The sequence below is a fragment of the Acomys russatus genome, chromosome 26 (genome assembly GCF_903995435.1).
Source record: "Acomys russatus chromosome 26, mAcoRus1.1, whole genome shotgun sequence".
Taxonomy (NCBI): domain Eukaryota; kingdom Metazoa; phylum Chordata; class Mammalia; order Rodentia; family Muridae; genus Acomys; species Acomys russatus.
In genome coordinates this window covers 7537305-7554030 of record NC_067162.1, presented here as the reverse complement: position 1 = coordinate 7554030, position 16726 = coordinate 7537305, and the positions used below count along the sequence as shown (strand labels likewise).

General features: G+C 44.7%; 1 protein-coding gene across 6 annotated transcripts in view; it reads left to right on the top strand.

The window, feature by feature from the left end:
* The window catches only part of Gab1 (GRB2 associated binding protein 1), a 111852-nt gene that overhangs the window by 72164 nt on the left and 22962 nt on the right, over window positions 1-16726 (top strand). For 3 of the 6 annotated variants that reach the window (XM_051169105.1, XM_051169102.1, XM_051169108.1), the window contains exons 2-4: window positions 3868-4162; window positions 15391-15616; window positions 16036-16116. In XM_051169105.1, the coding sequence (XP_051025062.1) occupies window positions 3868-4162; window positions 15391-15616; window positions 16036-16116 (602 nt within the window). The remainder of the gene's footprint in view (window positions 1-3867; window positions 4163-15390; window positions 15617-16035; window positions 16117-16726) is intronic. The other 3 variants (XM_051169106.1, XM_051169104.1, XM_051169103.1) reach the window with 1 other exon arrangement.

The following is a 16726-nucleotide window of genomic DNA, read 5'->3' as shown; positions in this document are numbered from 1 at the left end:
GATGCGTTGGTTCCCCCATAATGAAACCCATGCAAAAAAAAAACAAAAACAAAAACAAAAACCGGGGCATGGAGGTGGGGGTGCCTATAAGCCCATCCCTGGAAAGGTAAAAAGAAGCAGGTGACTGGGGCTCAGAGGCCAGCCAGCCCAACCTCCTTGGCAAGCTCCAGACCAGTGAGAGACAAATCTAAAAAAACCAAAACAAGATCTGCAGTGACTGAGGATGACATTCAAGGCTGATCTCCACTCTTTACATGCTCACGTGCGCATGCACACAGACACACACACACACACACACACACACACACACTTTAAAAAACATTAGGGGACCCATGCAGACCCAGCAGTGGACTTGTCCAGTGTGGGCCTGGTGGCCTTCCACAGCCCAGCAAGCCCGGCAGCCTCCGAGGCCCTCGCTGACATGCAGTTTAGAAGCGGATCCCTGTACTGCTCAGCCTGAGCCATTGGGGAATGGATGAATTATGTTCAATGAATTATGTAGTAAGGCATTTCAGAAAGATTTCCTTGCGAGCCATTAAAATTTTAAAAGTCGTTTCTGTATTTAAAGACGGAGCCTCTTCAATCTGGAAAAATAAAAATCCCTAACCAGAGAGAGGCTCCTGTGGTGGACTTGCACAAACAATCCTGTTTTCTTCTTTTCCACTTCTCCACTGCTGTATCGGGCGTAGTAGCTATGGATGGAGCTCTTTATAGGGCTGGCACAGAGTCTTTCAGAGTCTCGTTGCCCTACCACAGCCGCAAAAGGTGAGAATTTTACAAGAGTGGCCGTTGTTTATTTGAATTAAATAAACAGGTTTTTGTAGTCCAATGCTACATTTGTGTGTATCTGTCACCTTATGAGTTCACTTGTAATGTCCACAGCACCCTATGCTTCCTTCTTCTGGCCACCTTCCATACTTTCTTGAGAAGTATCAATATCTGAAATATTGATGTGAGCAGCAGGGATATGTAGTTCAGTTGATAAGAATGCCTGCCTAAGCATGCAGGAAGCCCTGGGCTTGGTCCTCAGCTCCCCATAAAGCAAGTGTTTACATGCTCATAATCTCAGAACACAGGCAGATCAAGAGTTCAAGGCTAGCCTGAGATACATGAAACCCTGCACGCGCACACACACACACACACGCACGCACACACACACACGCGCGCGCACGCGCACACGCACGCACACATGCGCGCGCACGCACCTTAAGCTTTGCACGTGGGTGTTTTTCAGTAAGGATTACATACAGTTTTGGAAAGATGAATGCCTAACCTTGTATCACTGTTTCTACAAGGCGTCTTGACAGCATTGCTGTGTCCTGGAGTGTGTGCATGGATGTGAAATGTTTCCTGCACTGTTGGCAGCTGCTACACTCCTTGAGGTTTACAGACCCAAGGAGCTTACTTTTCTTCTCACCAGTACCTGGTGCAGTATTTTTGGAATATTCAAGAACTCGTTGACTGGTTAACTCCTAGATTTTTTTTCCTTAAGTCACCTAATTGATATCATTTAAAGTATTTTTAAAATTATATGATATAATTTAAAATATCTCTACCGTAGGAAGCCTAAAGTTATCACCCAAGCTAATCCGTGTGTGAGAATTATTGGAGACTGGCATGGAGGTCGCCTGGGCCCTGTCTGTCACCACATTAGACCCTGTTGTGTTTTTCTAGCACCTTCGTCCGAATTTATTGTAATATTTGGCTAATGCAGAGGCTAAACCCAAAATACCTGCTAGAGAGATGGATATTATATTAGTCATTAGCTCTTTTTGTCATTCATTTTCAGAATCAACCGAAGCTGTTTTTAAGTTGGTATACTACAACGCCTTTTAGTTATAAACTTGCCACATTTGTGTTGCACAGAAGACGCAGAGCACTTGTTATTTTGCTTTTGGTGGTGGTTGTAAGCAGTAGATACTTTCTGATGAGCACACGTCCTTGGGTGTTAATGAAGACACAGGAGTTCTTGAGTTGGGGTCCATCTTCCGTTAGCAGCACCAACACGAAGCTCATCTTGTTCTGATGAGACCATAGAAAACCAAACTCCTATCGGGTGACGGATGGATGGACTCTGAAAACACTGTGCACACGGGGCTGACTTTATCCCCGCTCATTACTGGAAGGAAGTGCGCCATGGATGGGTACCGTTTACTAAAACTAAGCCACTGACGTGCCGTGACACCGAGCAAAGCAAACCATGGGCACATGCGACGCCTCTGCAGGCGCAGGAGAGATGCATGTCTCGGTCCTCCAAGCTCTCAGAGGGCCATCTTTGGGCAGCCTTGTCTTTAGTGTTCATCCTGGCTGTTGATGCGTCTTAGAAGATGACTGAGACATCCCGCATCTGTCTGTGCCAGAGGAAAAGACTCAAAGAGCAGCAAGGCTTAGTTTGAGGTCCAGGGACAGATTTGGAGAAGGGCGGGGGAGGGGTCAAAGGTGACAAGCCTGTCAGCCCCCTAGTCCTGCTTTACCTAATGAGTACAGGCTTTAGGGGAGGTAGTGGTTAAGAGTTATACCCTCCTCTAAAAAAGTATTTCTAGATTTAGTTATTTAATTGTATGGGGTGCATGATTGTTCATCTTATGTGCTCTGCCGTACTTGGAGGTCTTACAATGGGTTGGATCCCCTGGAACTGGCGTTACAGATGGTTGTGAGCTGCCATGTGGGTGCTGGGCACTGAACCTGGGTCCTCTGGAGGAAGAGCACACAGTGCTGTTAACTACTGAGTTACCTTTAAGATGATCCATCTCCCAGCCTTCTTTAGGATTGGCATTAAAGATGTGGAGGAAACAGTGGGTGTGGATCCGGATCATGTGCGCATGTGCATGTGCGGTGCACACACTAGGAAGGGAAGAATGACAGTTCAGGAATATAGGTCTCTATGGTTTGAACAACAGAGTGGCCATTAGAACCACAGCTAATTGCCAGCATCCCATGGAAGCAAACCAGGAAAACATCCAAGCCTATTTCCCTGCCTCCCCATTGTCTCACTCCTGAGAAAACAGAGAATTCCGTGGTTTAAAATCTGTTGGAGTCTGATGAAGACCCACCATCAGTGTTCTTTTGTGTGTAGGGGTGGGGGACAGTGCGCATGTGTGTCAGCTCATAGAGGCTCACAGAGGACATCAGGTGACCTGATCTGTCGCTCTCCACCTTATCCCTCTGATACAAGGTCTCTCGCTGAACACAGAGCTTGGCTGGTGGCCAGAAAAGCACCAGGGCATAGAGATGCACACACAGCCACATCCAGCTTTCTGTATGGGTGTTGGGGACCTAAACTCAGGTCCCCAGAGGTCCCCATGCTTTATAGTAGACTCTTCCCTATCTTCTTTGACATATTAAGATATGGAAAACCATTGTTTTTTTTTTTTAATGGTAAAATAACAGGCTAATTTATCATTTTCAACTAATTTTAAGTAACCAGTTCAGTCTTATTAAATACATTCACATTGTTATACACTTTGACTCCTTTTCTAGCATTTTTCTCTTCTTCCGCTCCAGCGTCACAACCACGATTCTGTGTTCTGTGTGCGGATTTAACCCTGTAAATGTGTCACATAGGTGGACCGCAGCATTTGCCCTTTGTGCGTGGCTTCTTGCACTTATCATGGTGTCCGGCCCCGTTCTTTTGATAGATACGATTCCCCCCCCCCCCCCCCCCCCCCCCCCCCCCCCCCCCACCCCGCATCATTCATCAAAACAGTTTTATATTTGGCTTCATTTGCCGTGTCGTAGGACTGGGACAAGGTACTACAACTTTTTTCTTTTCCCCACACAATGCATTTATAAAATTAGCTTGATAAACGTGCTTCTCCAACAGAAGGTTTGGTTCTGACGGCAGGCGGGTGTTGTGCTTGTTCCTAGGCGTGGAAGAGAAGGTGGTTTGTGCTACGCAGTGGCCGTTTGACCGGAGACCCCGACGTCCTGGAGTATTACAAAAATGACCATGCCAAGAAACCTATCCGGATTATTGATTTAAACTTATGTCAACAAGTTGATGCTGGGTTGACATTCAACAAAAAGGAGTTTGAAAACAGCTACATATTTGACATCAACACCATCGACCGGATTTTCTACTTGGTGGCAGACAGCGAGGAGGACATGAACAAGTGGGTCCGCTGCATCTGTGACATCTGTGGGTTCAATCCCACGGAAGAAGGTAGGTCCAAGGGTTCGCTCTGTTTAACTTACTAAAAGGAGGGTTTTGCCTGCATGTTATGTCTGTGCACCGCATTCTAGCAGTACCTGTGGCAGCCAGAAGAGGGCATCGGATGCCCTGGGACTAGAGCTACAGATGGTTTTGAGTGGGAGCTGGGAATTGAACCTGGATCCTAGAGCAATAGCCAGTGTTCTTCACCAGTGATCCATCCAACAAAACTTTAAAAGTTTTGTTATTCAGTTTGAGCAGTCTCCAACACCACCACCACCACCACCACCACCATCCCACCCCCGCGCCCTTTTTTTTGGCTCTTAGTTTTAGAATGTTACAAAATTCTTGGTTATTTCAGTTATATGTACCAACATTTGGTTTTCACAGTAGGGGTGAGCCTTAGAGCAGGCACTGGCACTGGACTCTTCAGGCAGTCCAGGGAGACGTTCTGCAGGGTTTGAGAGACTTAACTGATAGGGGCCAATATCTAAGAACTGGTCCTCATAAAGAAGATGATGATAGAAAGTTATAAATTTTTGAGTTTTATTAATTTGGGGGGGGAGCATGTGCATGCCACAGTGTGAGTAAAGAGGTCAAAGGACAGCTTGTTGAAGTCTGTTTTCTCCTCCCACCGTGTGAGTGTGCCCTGGAGACTGAATTCAGGTCACTAATAGGCTTTGACCTATTAAGCCACCTTACTGGCTTGAGAACAGTTAGATTAATTTTTTTGCTATAATACAAAGAAACAGGCTCCATGTGTCATCAGTTGTCATCATGACATATGTGTGATCTATGTACCATGATGCTTTGTTCCTGTTGTCCCCCCAACCCTCCCCTACCCTCACCCTTTGACTTCCACAGGAAGTCCTTCATATGCCTTCCATTGCCCTCATTTGCTCCCCCTCCTTTCTGACTCCTTCCCCCCCGCACCTGTACCCCTTCCTGCTTTTATGAAAAGGACACATTTTAAATGACTGTGTACTAAGTGTTTTTTTTTTTTTTTTTTTTTGGTTTTTCAAGACAGAGTTTCTCTGTGTAGCCTTGGCTGTCCAGGACTTGCTTTGTAGACCAGGCTGGCCTCGAACTCACAGCGATCTGCCTGCCTCGGCTTCCCAAGTGCTGGGATTAAAGACATGCGCCACTGCACCCTTGATCTTTAGATGTCAAAATTGGTTGGTTACAGTGTCAGCTTTTGCTTTAGAAACTAGCTTAACAGCGGCATTTGGAGATAAAACCTGAAAGCTGCAGCCACCTTTTTAGTAGCAGAACTCTGAGGTCCTTAAAAATTGGTTACCAAGGGGGCTGGAGAGATGGCTCAGCCGTTCAGAGCACTGACTGTTCTTCCAAAGGACCTAGGTACAAGTCCTAGCACCCACATGGCAGCTCACAAAGGTCTATAAATCCAAGATCTGGCACCCTCACACAGACATGCATGCAGGCAAAATACCAGTGCACATAAAATAAAATAAAATAAAATAAAATAAAATAAAATAAATACTGGTTGCCCATATATTTGGGCTGAGTGAAAGTTTGAAGTTACAGACTTTGTGTCTTTCTAATCATGTGTAAAGGGTAGAAAACTAAGTTAATTTATAAAATCATTATTCAGAAGTGGAATGTATGGTTTACAAGCTAGATACCAGAACAGCTTTGCTAATCACAAATTGCTTGTGTTTGTTTGCTCAGTCACCCCACACACACCATGATTTCAATTTCCCCATACTCCCTACAGCTCACGAACCATATCTAAGTAGAATGGAAATTAATATTTAAGATGTGATTGTTTCAAAAGTTTCACAACTCCTTCCTAGCTGTCTTCCCCACATAGTTACTGTTAGAAATGTATTGATATACTGTATTGATGTATTAGATGAATCCATAGAAAATGATTGATTATCCCATCCCATTAGTTAAAGAGTCAGAAAAGGCCATGCACTCTGTCATTTTGCTTTTTGATATGTTGTAAAACTGCAAAAAGGCTTTAAAACCAGCCACTCCACATCCCCACGCACTTGTGGAGCATAACTTCACTGTATCTAAAGAGTTATATTGAATTCTAAACAACAGAGCAGAGCTTTGTAGCTCTGCTCACAGTTTCATATGACAGAGTAAAAACTGGCATGTCTGCATTCCCCCATTAACTTCACCAGCATTAAAAAAAAGGTGTGTGTGTGTGTGTGTGTGTGTGTTGTTTCTTGTATGTATAAGGGTATTTTTCCTGCATGTATGTATTTGCCATGTGTGTTCCTCACCAGCAGAGGCCAGAAGAAGGTATCAGAACCCGTGGAACTGGAATCACAGATTGTTTTTTGGGGGGGGGGGGGGGGCAGGGAGTTATTTGTTTTTTTATTTCTTTAATGTGTATTAGTACTTTGCCTGCATGTATTACTGTGTGTTCACGTACATGTCTGGTACATGAAGGAGCCAGAAGAGGATGTTGGGTCCTTTAGGACTAGAATGACAGACAGTTGTGAGCTGGGTATTGAACCAGGGTCCTTTGGAAGAACAACAGCCAGTGCTCTTAACTCCTGGGCCATCTCTCCAGCTCCTGAACTACCAATTTTATATGCTCTTGTTTCCAACCATACCTCATAATAGATACTTTCGCCTGAGGTCTGTCCCTAAGCCCTGTGCTTTCCATTTCAAAGGCTGAATATGCACTGTTCTTGTCTCGAAAGCTGGCTGATACCTCGAGACACTTTTTTTGACTCTGTGAGTTTCAAGCCAGATATAGGAAGAAAGAGACTATGCTTGGACAGCACTGTCTGAGAAAAATAAGTCTCCTGATCCCTGTGAGAATAACTAATTTTCCCCTCAAAACAAAAGGAAAGGGGAAAAAAATCTGACCTGTGTTTTGATTCCAGGAATCTCTCAAAATATCATTGCCATGTGTTTTCCGCTGCCCCAGGTGACCACTGCTATTATTGTATATCCAGAACGCTGGCAGGCCGTCCTGTTTTTAAATTCTAGCTCGCTGAACTGTGTATGGTTCCTACTAAGTTTTTTTTTTTGTTTTGTTTTGTTTTGTTTTGTTTTTTAGTGGAGTTGAGGATAGAAACTGGGTTCTTTTGTTTTTCTTGGAAATGTGCAGATTGGCAGGGGGTTTTTTGTTGTTGCTTGGGAGCACCAAGGTGGAAGCTGTTAAATTTGCTAAACAGGCACTGGGAAGTCCAACCAAGGCTGCAGAGAGCTCTCTGGCATCTAGCAAAACCTTCGGGGCTAATTTTAGGGTACGAGCTTAGGAAAGCTGCCTGAATTGCTTTTCTCAAAGAGGCCAGACCATAGCAGTTTAATTTTAAAAACACAATTCTCAGTTTGATATGTTTCTCTTTAGTAAGAACAGATAACTGACATTTAAGGGAAAAAATATATATATATATATGAACCGAGGACGTACATCTGTTAGACGGCTCTGGCCGTGATCTGTGGATCAGAACAGTGTGAACGTGACGTGATGGTGCGTGCCTGTAAATGCCAGCACTTGAGAGGTGGAAGCAGGAGGATCAGAAGTTCAAAGTCATTTTTGCCTACACAGACATAGAAGACCATTTCTCAGAGATAAAAGAAAGTATGTGGGAGCAGTAGTATATGGGTGTCTCCTTTTCTGTTTAAGGATTTATAAATTTCTTTTTACTGCATCTGAAGAGGACCCCCAACCCAGCCCCAACATGATGTCACGCAACTGTCTATGTAATTCCAGTTCTGGGGACCCAGTAACCTCTTCTGACTTCTGCAGACACCAGGCAGGCGAGTAGTGCACACACATACATACAAGCAAATGCCCTACAGGTTTTAAACTCAGATGTTCTCTTGCCTTTGCCTACGGGATGACATAATTTAAGGTATACGTCACCACGCCCAGCTTTCTTTTAACTGTTTTTATTCTTTGGTGGAGGTGGCGGGGCGGGGGGGGGGGGGGGGGGAGGTCGTGGTTTTTGCTTTTTCAAGGCAGAGTTTCTCTGCGTAGCCTTGGCTACTTTGGACTCGCTTTGTAGACCAGGTTGGCCTCGAGCTCACAGAGATCTGCCTGCCTCTGCCTCCTGAGTGCTGGGATTACCACTGCGCCCTGTTTTTACTGTTTTTATTAAAGCATTATTTATTATTACTATTATATAGGCATAGGTTGTCGGTGCCTTGCTTAGGGGCTTTATATGTCCACATCTGCACAAAAATATCCATAAATGTCCTCTAAAGCTCTAATTCAGATGAAGAATTTCAGGATTCACGTTCTACCAGAGAATCCTTTTTCTAGAGAACTCCCCACCTCAAAGTAGATTTGGGATACTTTCAACATCTGCCACCATTCATTAATTTTGCCTGTCGAGAAGTCTGTATAAGCAGGGCCTTCCGTCTTCCAACAGTAAGTCCATAGGCGTCACCATGTTGTCGTTTGTGGCAGTCCTACACCACACCTCCTCATCCCGAGAGCATTCTGTCCTGTGACTGCGTCACTCGATAAGGATCTGTTCAAATGTTGGTAGATGCATGTCTCAATTGTTCTACGAAGGTACGGACATTCTTATGTGCCGTTAAAGAGATGATTTTTTTTTTTTTATCATTTGTGGTGAGCATGCAGGGGCCAGGGAGGCCAGGAGAGGACGCCGTGTCTCTTGTGGAGCTAGGGTTCCTGCTAGGTCATTGGCAGCTGCCTAGTGTGGGTGTCAGGAATCGAACTCAGCTCTTCTGCAGGGGCAGGTCATGCGCGTACCAGCGGCGCAGTCTCCCCAGCCCATTATGTGGTGGGTACCTTTTGATAGACATGAGCCTGTAAGGAGAACTGCCACGTCATAGGATATCTGCAATTTAGCATTTGTAAAATTCACAGCTTCGTGTCTTCCTACCAGCAGTGGGTGACAAAATTCAGTTAGCCCATACCGTTAGTGACATTTGACGTTAGCCAGGGGTGCATCTTGGCCTTCCCAGTGGCTGCGCGCTGGCAACAATGATGGCATTTGTTAGCTTCCTCTAAGGATTAAAAGGCTGCAAGAAGGTTTTTGAAGTGTGTGTGGGACAGAAAGAGACATTTTGTACTTAAAGCACAGTCAACAAGTTGTAAAAGTGCATGGTCGCGAGTCTTGCTAGTTGATGACGCTGGGTTTTTCCTCACTGACAGTGGTTACTTTTGTAGCACCTCTTGCTTGTGTGGAGGGCACAGGACAACCCGCAGGAGCTGTTTCTCTCTTTCCACCGTGTGGGGGGTCCTGGGGACTGGCCTTAGGTAGTGGAACTTGGCAGCAAACTCCTTTACCATTGAGTCATCTCACTGGACCATTAAAATTATATTATATGTTATTTATAATAGGTTCGATGTGACATTTTCATATGTGTCCATAATGTATTTTGATCGTATTCAACACCACACATCCCTTCTCTCTTGCCCCCCAATATTCTTGGGGGTTTTTTTTTTTTTTTGCTTTTTTAAAATATCATTTTAAAATTAATTCATTCATATTACATCTCAATTGTTAGCCCATCCCTTGTATCCTCCCATTCCTCCCTCCCTCCTGCTTACCCCCTACTCCCCTCCCCTATGACTGTGACTAGGGGGGAACCTCTTCCCCCTGTATATGCTCATAGGGTATCAAGTCTCTTCTTGGTAGCCTGCTATCTATCCTTCCTCTGAGGGCTGGCCACCAGGTCTCCCCATCAAGGGGATGTGGTCAAATATGGTACACCCGAGTTCGTATGAAGTCAGACCCCCACTCTCCACTCAACTGTGGAGAGTGTCCTATCCATTGGTTAGATCTGGTTTGAGGTTCGAAGTTTACTGCGTGTATTGTCCTTGGCTGGTGCCATAGTTTGAGCAGGACCCCTGGGCCCAAATCTGCCTGTCATAATGTTCTTCTTGTACGTTTCTAGGACCCTCTGGATCCTTCTATTTCCCCATTTTCCCATGCTTCTCTCATCTAGAGTCCCAATAAGATGTCTTCCCCTCTATCCCACTTTCCTGGTAAGTGGAGACTTTCATGGGACGTGTTCCTTGGGCTAGTGTCCAGATATAAGTGAGTATACACCATTTGAGTCTTTCTGCTTCTGAGTTAACTCACTCATTTTGGTCATTTCTAGTTCAATCCATTTGTCCACAAATTTCGGGAATTCCTTGTTTTTAATAGCTGAGTAGCATTCCATAGTGTAAATGTACCACAGTTTCTTTATCCATTCTTCTACTGAGGGACGCTTAGGCTGTTTCCATGTTCTGGCTATTATGAATAAGGCTGCTATGAACATGGTTGAGCATATGTCCTTGTGTGCTGGAGCATCTTCTGGGTATATTCCAAGGAGTGGAATAGCTGGGTCTTGAGGAAACCCGATTCCCTAGTTTGCATTCCCACTAGCAATGAAGGAGTGTTCCTCTTTCCCCACATCCTCGCCAGCATGTGGTGTCACTTGAATTTTTGATCTTAGCCATTCTGATGGGTATAAGATGGAATCTCAAGAGTCGTTTTGATTTGCATTTCTCTTATGACTAAAGACATTGAGCATTTCTTTAAGTGTTTCTCAGCCATTCAATATTCCTCTGTTAAGAATTCTGTTTAATTCTGAGCCCCATTTCTCAGTTGGTTTGTTTAGTTTTGTGGTGTTTAATTTCTTGAGTTCTTTATATATTTTGGATATCAGACCTTTGTCAGATGAAGGGTTGGTGAAGCTCTTTTCCCAGTCTGTAGGCTGTCATTTTGTCCTGTTGACAGTGTCTCCTGCCTTACAGAAACTTCTCAGCCTCAAGAGGTCCCATTTATTAATTATTGACCTTAAGGCCTGGGCTGTTGGAATTCTGTTCAGGAAGTTGTCTCCTGTGCCAGGTAACTAACCCTTCAACACAAAGCATGATGGCCTAAATAGTGTAAACCAGTACGTAGGGGGTGAAGGGTCGTGTAAGCCAGTCCATTCTTTGTGGATTTACTCCAATCACAGCCTCTCACTCTGCACTGAAGGCTTGCCTGCTAGGAGGCATTACCTTAGCTTTCTAGGTAAATTCCAATTAGGAGTTTGCTCCAGTGGCTTATTAGGGCCTTAATGGATGCTAATTATACTCTTTGTGCATTCTGAGTTAAGATTTTACATGTGTCAGCGAACCTTGAACCTAGCGTTTGTTTCTTAGACACATAGGGAGAGAGCACTAAGTCAGAAATCAAAACAAGGCAGAGAGCAGAATGGTCTGTCCCACCCAGAATAGACAGAAAGTCACATGCCTGTAAGGCCAAACAAACATCTTTATTTGGACCAGTATTGACTCTAGCAGAAATCTTAAGAGGCTATTTAGGTACAGTTAAGTTTTTTGTTTTGGTTTGTTTTGGTTTATTGAGACACGGTCTCTCTGTGTATCCTTGGCTGTCCTGGACTTGCTTTGTAGACCAAGCTGGCCTTGAACTCACAGCGCTCCATCTGCCTCTGCCTCCCAAGAGCTGGGATCAAAGGGGTGTGCCACCACCGCCCAACTACAGTCCAGAAATTTTAAATTTACGTAATTTATTTGCATGTGTGTGTGCGTGTGCATGTGTGTGTGTTCATGTATGACACAGTACAGAAAGTCAGAGAACAATATGGTCTTCTCCCTGACCATGTAGCTCCTGAGGTTGAACTCAGGTGGTTGGATGCTTGGCACATGCCCTTACCTGCCAAGTTATCCCATTAGCTCTGCACAATACAATTTTTATACCCAAACATGCAATGCCAGGTAGACAGTCGACTCAAGACCAAGTAGAATGGCCCAAGAGCGCAGAATGTTGAAGATGGTGCGTTTTTTTCTGCTGTAAAATGATGGTGTTATCTCTGCCCATTTAAAGCCACTGTGTGCCACTGTTGTTGGGGAGTGTGAGGAACTGCTTATGTCTCCCCCTTCATGAGCTTGCCACTCGGAGACACAGGTAAGTCCTGGCATGCTGTTCAGCAAGGCATTTTTTAAAATCGACACTTCTGAGTCCCAAGCCTGTTTTTCAAGAGCTTCCGTGACCCTTCTCACTCATAGGTAGGAAAAACCAAAGGCCAGAAAAGAGGTTGGTCCAATTGTAACCATAAAACGTGGTCAGGTGAGTGTGATTCTCTGCCAGGGTTATTTTCCTTTTCCCACAAGAGTCTCTTAAGTTTATTTACTGTATGGCTACCAAATCTTTAAAAAAAAAAAAAAAAAAAAAAAAAACACTAGAAGAAAAGTGTGTCTGTGAAAACCGTCATCCCCTGGAAGTGTTAGAAGGAGATGCGTGGCGTGCTGCAGTTCATGTGCCTTCATGGGGTGAACTATTGCTTGACTGACTTTCACTTCGTTTCAATGGGAACTTAACACTGAGCTAGGTTGTGCCGTGCCTGTACTGGAGACCTGACAAGAAGAAAGGATAACCTACTTGGAAGACGGCCCAAAGGATGTATTGACCGCTTCCTCCTTTTTCCCCTAAAGTCCAGAAGGACTTATTTCAAGTCATTACTTAATCTTCAGCATTTGAAATTCCCTTGAATTAAATCTCTGCATTTGCAACTGAATCGAGAGTGAAACACGCCACGGCTATAAGTTACCTCACTCTATAATCAACTCCCTTAGACACAGCAACAAGAGCTTATGAGATTATGTGGTATAAATGTTCCCAAATGTATTTTCTGCTTTCATCTCTCATAAATAAGAACTCCTGGCAAAAGGTATTAGATTGTGTTAGACAAGTCATTTTTTAAAAAAACAAAAAGTGTTTCATCAGCCAGCATGGTGGTGCACGCCTTTAATCCCAGCTCTCGAGGAGGCAGAGGCAGCAGATCTCTGTGAGTTCGAGACCAGCCTGGTCTATAAAGTGAGTCCAGGACAGCCAAGGCTACACAGAGAAGCATTGTCTCCAAAAACCAAACCAAACCAACAACAACCAAAAAAAAAAAAAAAAAAAATTTTTTTTTTCATGGAAAATCATAATTTAAAAGTTAGAAAGAACCTCTCAGATGTCACTAACATCCCTCAGGGTGCAGAGAGTTCTCCAGGAACCAACCCCACGCTGCAGATGTAGGCAGATAGGCAGGTGTAGACTTGGAGGGGCCCCTGGCTTTTTACAACTCCCTTCCAGTGGGATAGAAAGTGTGTGTGGCTGAGGCATCTCCCTGGCCCACAGCCTCTGCTGCGCGTGCAAGAGATGCCAGAGAACTCAGGCTTTGACGTTTAAGATATGCCCTGGCATGCCAAGAGGAAGCGTTGTGGGTGCCGCTGCGGTGCGTGCATGAGGATTATAATTAAATACACAAAAGCATCAAAAGTGTGTGCACTACTCTAAGAATACAGAGAAGACAGGTGGCACTAGCCTTCCTCTGACAAGTTAGCAGGACAAATGACATGCATTCCATCAGAGGGGACCTCCTTAACCCTTTTTAGCGCGTTTTACGTATTTTTCTAAAGGCTGAGTTTCACCCAGCCTTCTGTTTGTTCACATCTGGATGTTTGCCTTTTCCTCTGTTACTTACGGCCTTATATCTCTAGGCAGATTAACAGATCACGGTCAGTCAGGGTCCTTAAAATTATAACTTTATGTCAGGAGCTACAGAGGGGTTTTATCTCTAGACGTACAACTTATTTTCTAGTTCTGTCGTTCCGCACACTTTAGCTGGTTTCGTTTATCCTTTCGGAACACGGTCGAGGGATTTGTGAATTGCTTCTTCCCTCGCTGACCACCTCTTCCTGAATTATGTGCACGCTGGCAGGTGTAGTTATGAGCGGGGGAGGCGGGTGGCTCTGCTGCTGAAGATGAGTGCATCTTTACTAGGCTCTGAGTTAGAGAGCCTTTCCCTAAGCCTAGTGAGACCTGGGTACAGCGGGAAGAGTAGACCCAGGACCTCCCTGCAGCGGTGTGGCCATCAAGGCTGCCAGAGTGAGTGTGTCTTCCTGCAAGGCCGGTGTGACCTAGGAAACGCTTCCCCATCATTTGGGGGAAAAAATCCAAAACAAAAGCCTGTCTCTCAAAGTTGCAGAGGTAGCTCCGTGGTTAAGAGTACTGGCTATTCTTGCATAAGACCTGGGGCTGGAGAGATGGCTCAGAGGTTAAGAGCACTGGCTGTTCTTCTGAAGGTCCCGAGTTCAATACCCAGGAACCACATGTACAGGCGTAACGTAGGCAGAACACTATATACATAATCAATCAATCTTGGATGGGGGAAAGGGGGCCCAGGTTCCATTCCCTGCCCCTACATGGTAGCTCTTGACCATCTGTAACTCCAGTTCCAGGAGGTCTAGTGCCCTCTCCTGGCCTCCAAGGGCACCAGGCATGGGTACAGTGTAAGGACTTACATACAGGTAAAACACCTATGCACATTAAATTACATTAACATTAAAAATGTTTTCTACTAAGATCATGGGACATTTTTATTTTAAGTAGTTTCAAAACCAAGTCTTTTTCACGTTTTCATTAGTGTGACCTCACTGAGAATGGGTATTGGTATGTGTGTATGCGTGTGCACATGTGTGTGCATGTGTGTAGAGGCCAGAAGTTGATGTCAGGTGTCTTTCTGTCTGTTTTGAATGGTCGTCTCTCAGTGTCTGAAGCTCAGCGGCAGGGCTGGATTAGGTGGCCAGTGGGCTCTGGGGTCTGCCTGGCTTTTTGTGTGGGCTTTGAGGACCTCAGCTCAGTTCCTCAAGCTTGCATGGCAGGCAGTTTACCAATTAAGCATCTCCTCAGGCCCCACTGAGACTTCTTTCAGGCCCCTGGACTAAAGGAAAGGTGGTCCTTCTTTAGGTGTCTTTGACAAGAATTAGTTATTGTCCGGCTGTGGTGGCGCACGCCTTTAATGCCAGCACTCGGGAGGCAGAGGCAGGCAGATCGCTGTGAGTTCGAGGCCAGCCTGGTCTACAAAGTGAGTCCAGGACAGCCAGGGCTACGCAGAGAAACCCTGTCTCGAAAAAAAGAAAGAAAGAAAGAAAGAAAGAAAGAAAGAAAGAAAGAAAGAAAGAAAAAAGAATTATCATCTAACTATTTTGGTAGTATTTCTTGCTTTGTACTGAGATGATGTTTTGTTCTCTGGCCCAGATTGGCCTTGATCTCCCAAGCAAGAGCTACTTTCCACTTCAGCCTTTAGAATAGCATAGCAGCTATGCACCACCACTCGTGGCCTTAGGTGTCATTTTTTTTTTCTTTTTAAACTAACACTGTCATTGTTTACTCTGGTTTCAGGTACACACACACACACACACAAAATTATCTCTAAACTTTCAAAGTAGTTTAGTCAAACAACAACATATATTAAAACTGTGATGGACTAAAAACTAAATTTCGTTGCAGATCCCGTGAAGCCACTCGCCAGCTCCTCACAAGCACCGGTTGACTCACCTTTCGCTATAAATACAGCGCCAGCCTCCACCCAAGTGGAAGCGTCTTCAGTCACGCTACCTCCTTCTTACCAGCTCATCAGCCTCCCACCACACCCAGACACTCTAGGCCTCCAGGATGACCCGCAAGACTACCTCTTGCTGATCAACTGTCAAAGCAAGAAGCCCGAGCCCACCAGGTACCTGGTCCATGCCGTCAGATGTGTGGGTGTGTGGGGGTGCGTTTATGTATGAGTGGGTGCATGTGTGTGAGCATATTCACGAATGTGTGTGTGTGTGTGTGTGTGTATTTTAAAGCCTTTAGTTTTTAAAAAAAAAAAGCCTTGAAGCTTTCATGGAACCATCTCAATAGGCTGACACTTGAGATATGCATTGTAGGTTTATAATCCTTTGTTAATAATGTTTTCTGTTATCTGAGAGGTCTTTCGTTGGTGGAACACGCTTTCTGCCACCAAGGCAGATCCCAGTTGTACCTACAAGGCTCTCTTGGAAAGAGTCTCACGGTCTTTGTAACGGACTCACAGTGTTACTTGATTGACAGATGTCAGTGACTTGTAAGTGGTGACCTTGCTCCGTTTCTTATGTGATTATAAACCAGCCAAGGGTCATCTTTTGTTTCTGAAGAAGGAGAGGAGTACCTCCTACTAGAAGATTTTGAAAGCAAAGCGATACCATTGCAGTGAGTGTGCTGTAGTTTTGGATCTGTGTGAGAAACTAATCTACAGGTAAAATCCCAATATGGCAAATCCTAGAGGCCAGGCTGACCAAGAGGCAGTGGCAATTCATGAAATCAAATACACTGCTCAAAACAAACAAACAAACAAGCCATGAACCTTTCAAACCTTCCAGCCATGGACCAGCACTGGCCCTAAAGCCTTGACTTACAGGCTTTAAAATAAAAATATATGGGATATATGACTGACCCAGAGGGTCCCAGATGCTTGGTACAAGGTCATCACCACCACCACCATCCCCATCCTATGCTAGCCCTGAAAATACTTTAAGTTGGTCATCTTTGGCGTTTGCTGTTGAGAAGTTGGAAGGCATAAAGTGACAGAGGAGACCGGAAGAAAGTTACTTCACTATCTGAAAAACAACAGTAAAATGAAGATTAGTAACTAGGCTGGCATCCACTGCTGACAGCCCGGCAGTGGCCTGCATACTACACATGAGGGGTGTTTATAAAACAAGGTACTGAGGAGTTAAGCTTTGTTGTTCTTATACTTTTTTCAATGTTTAAAAAAAAAAAAATAATTGTTAACCAGTTGTGGTGGTGCATGCCTTTAATC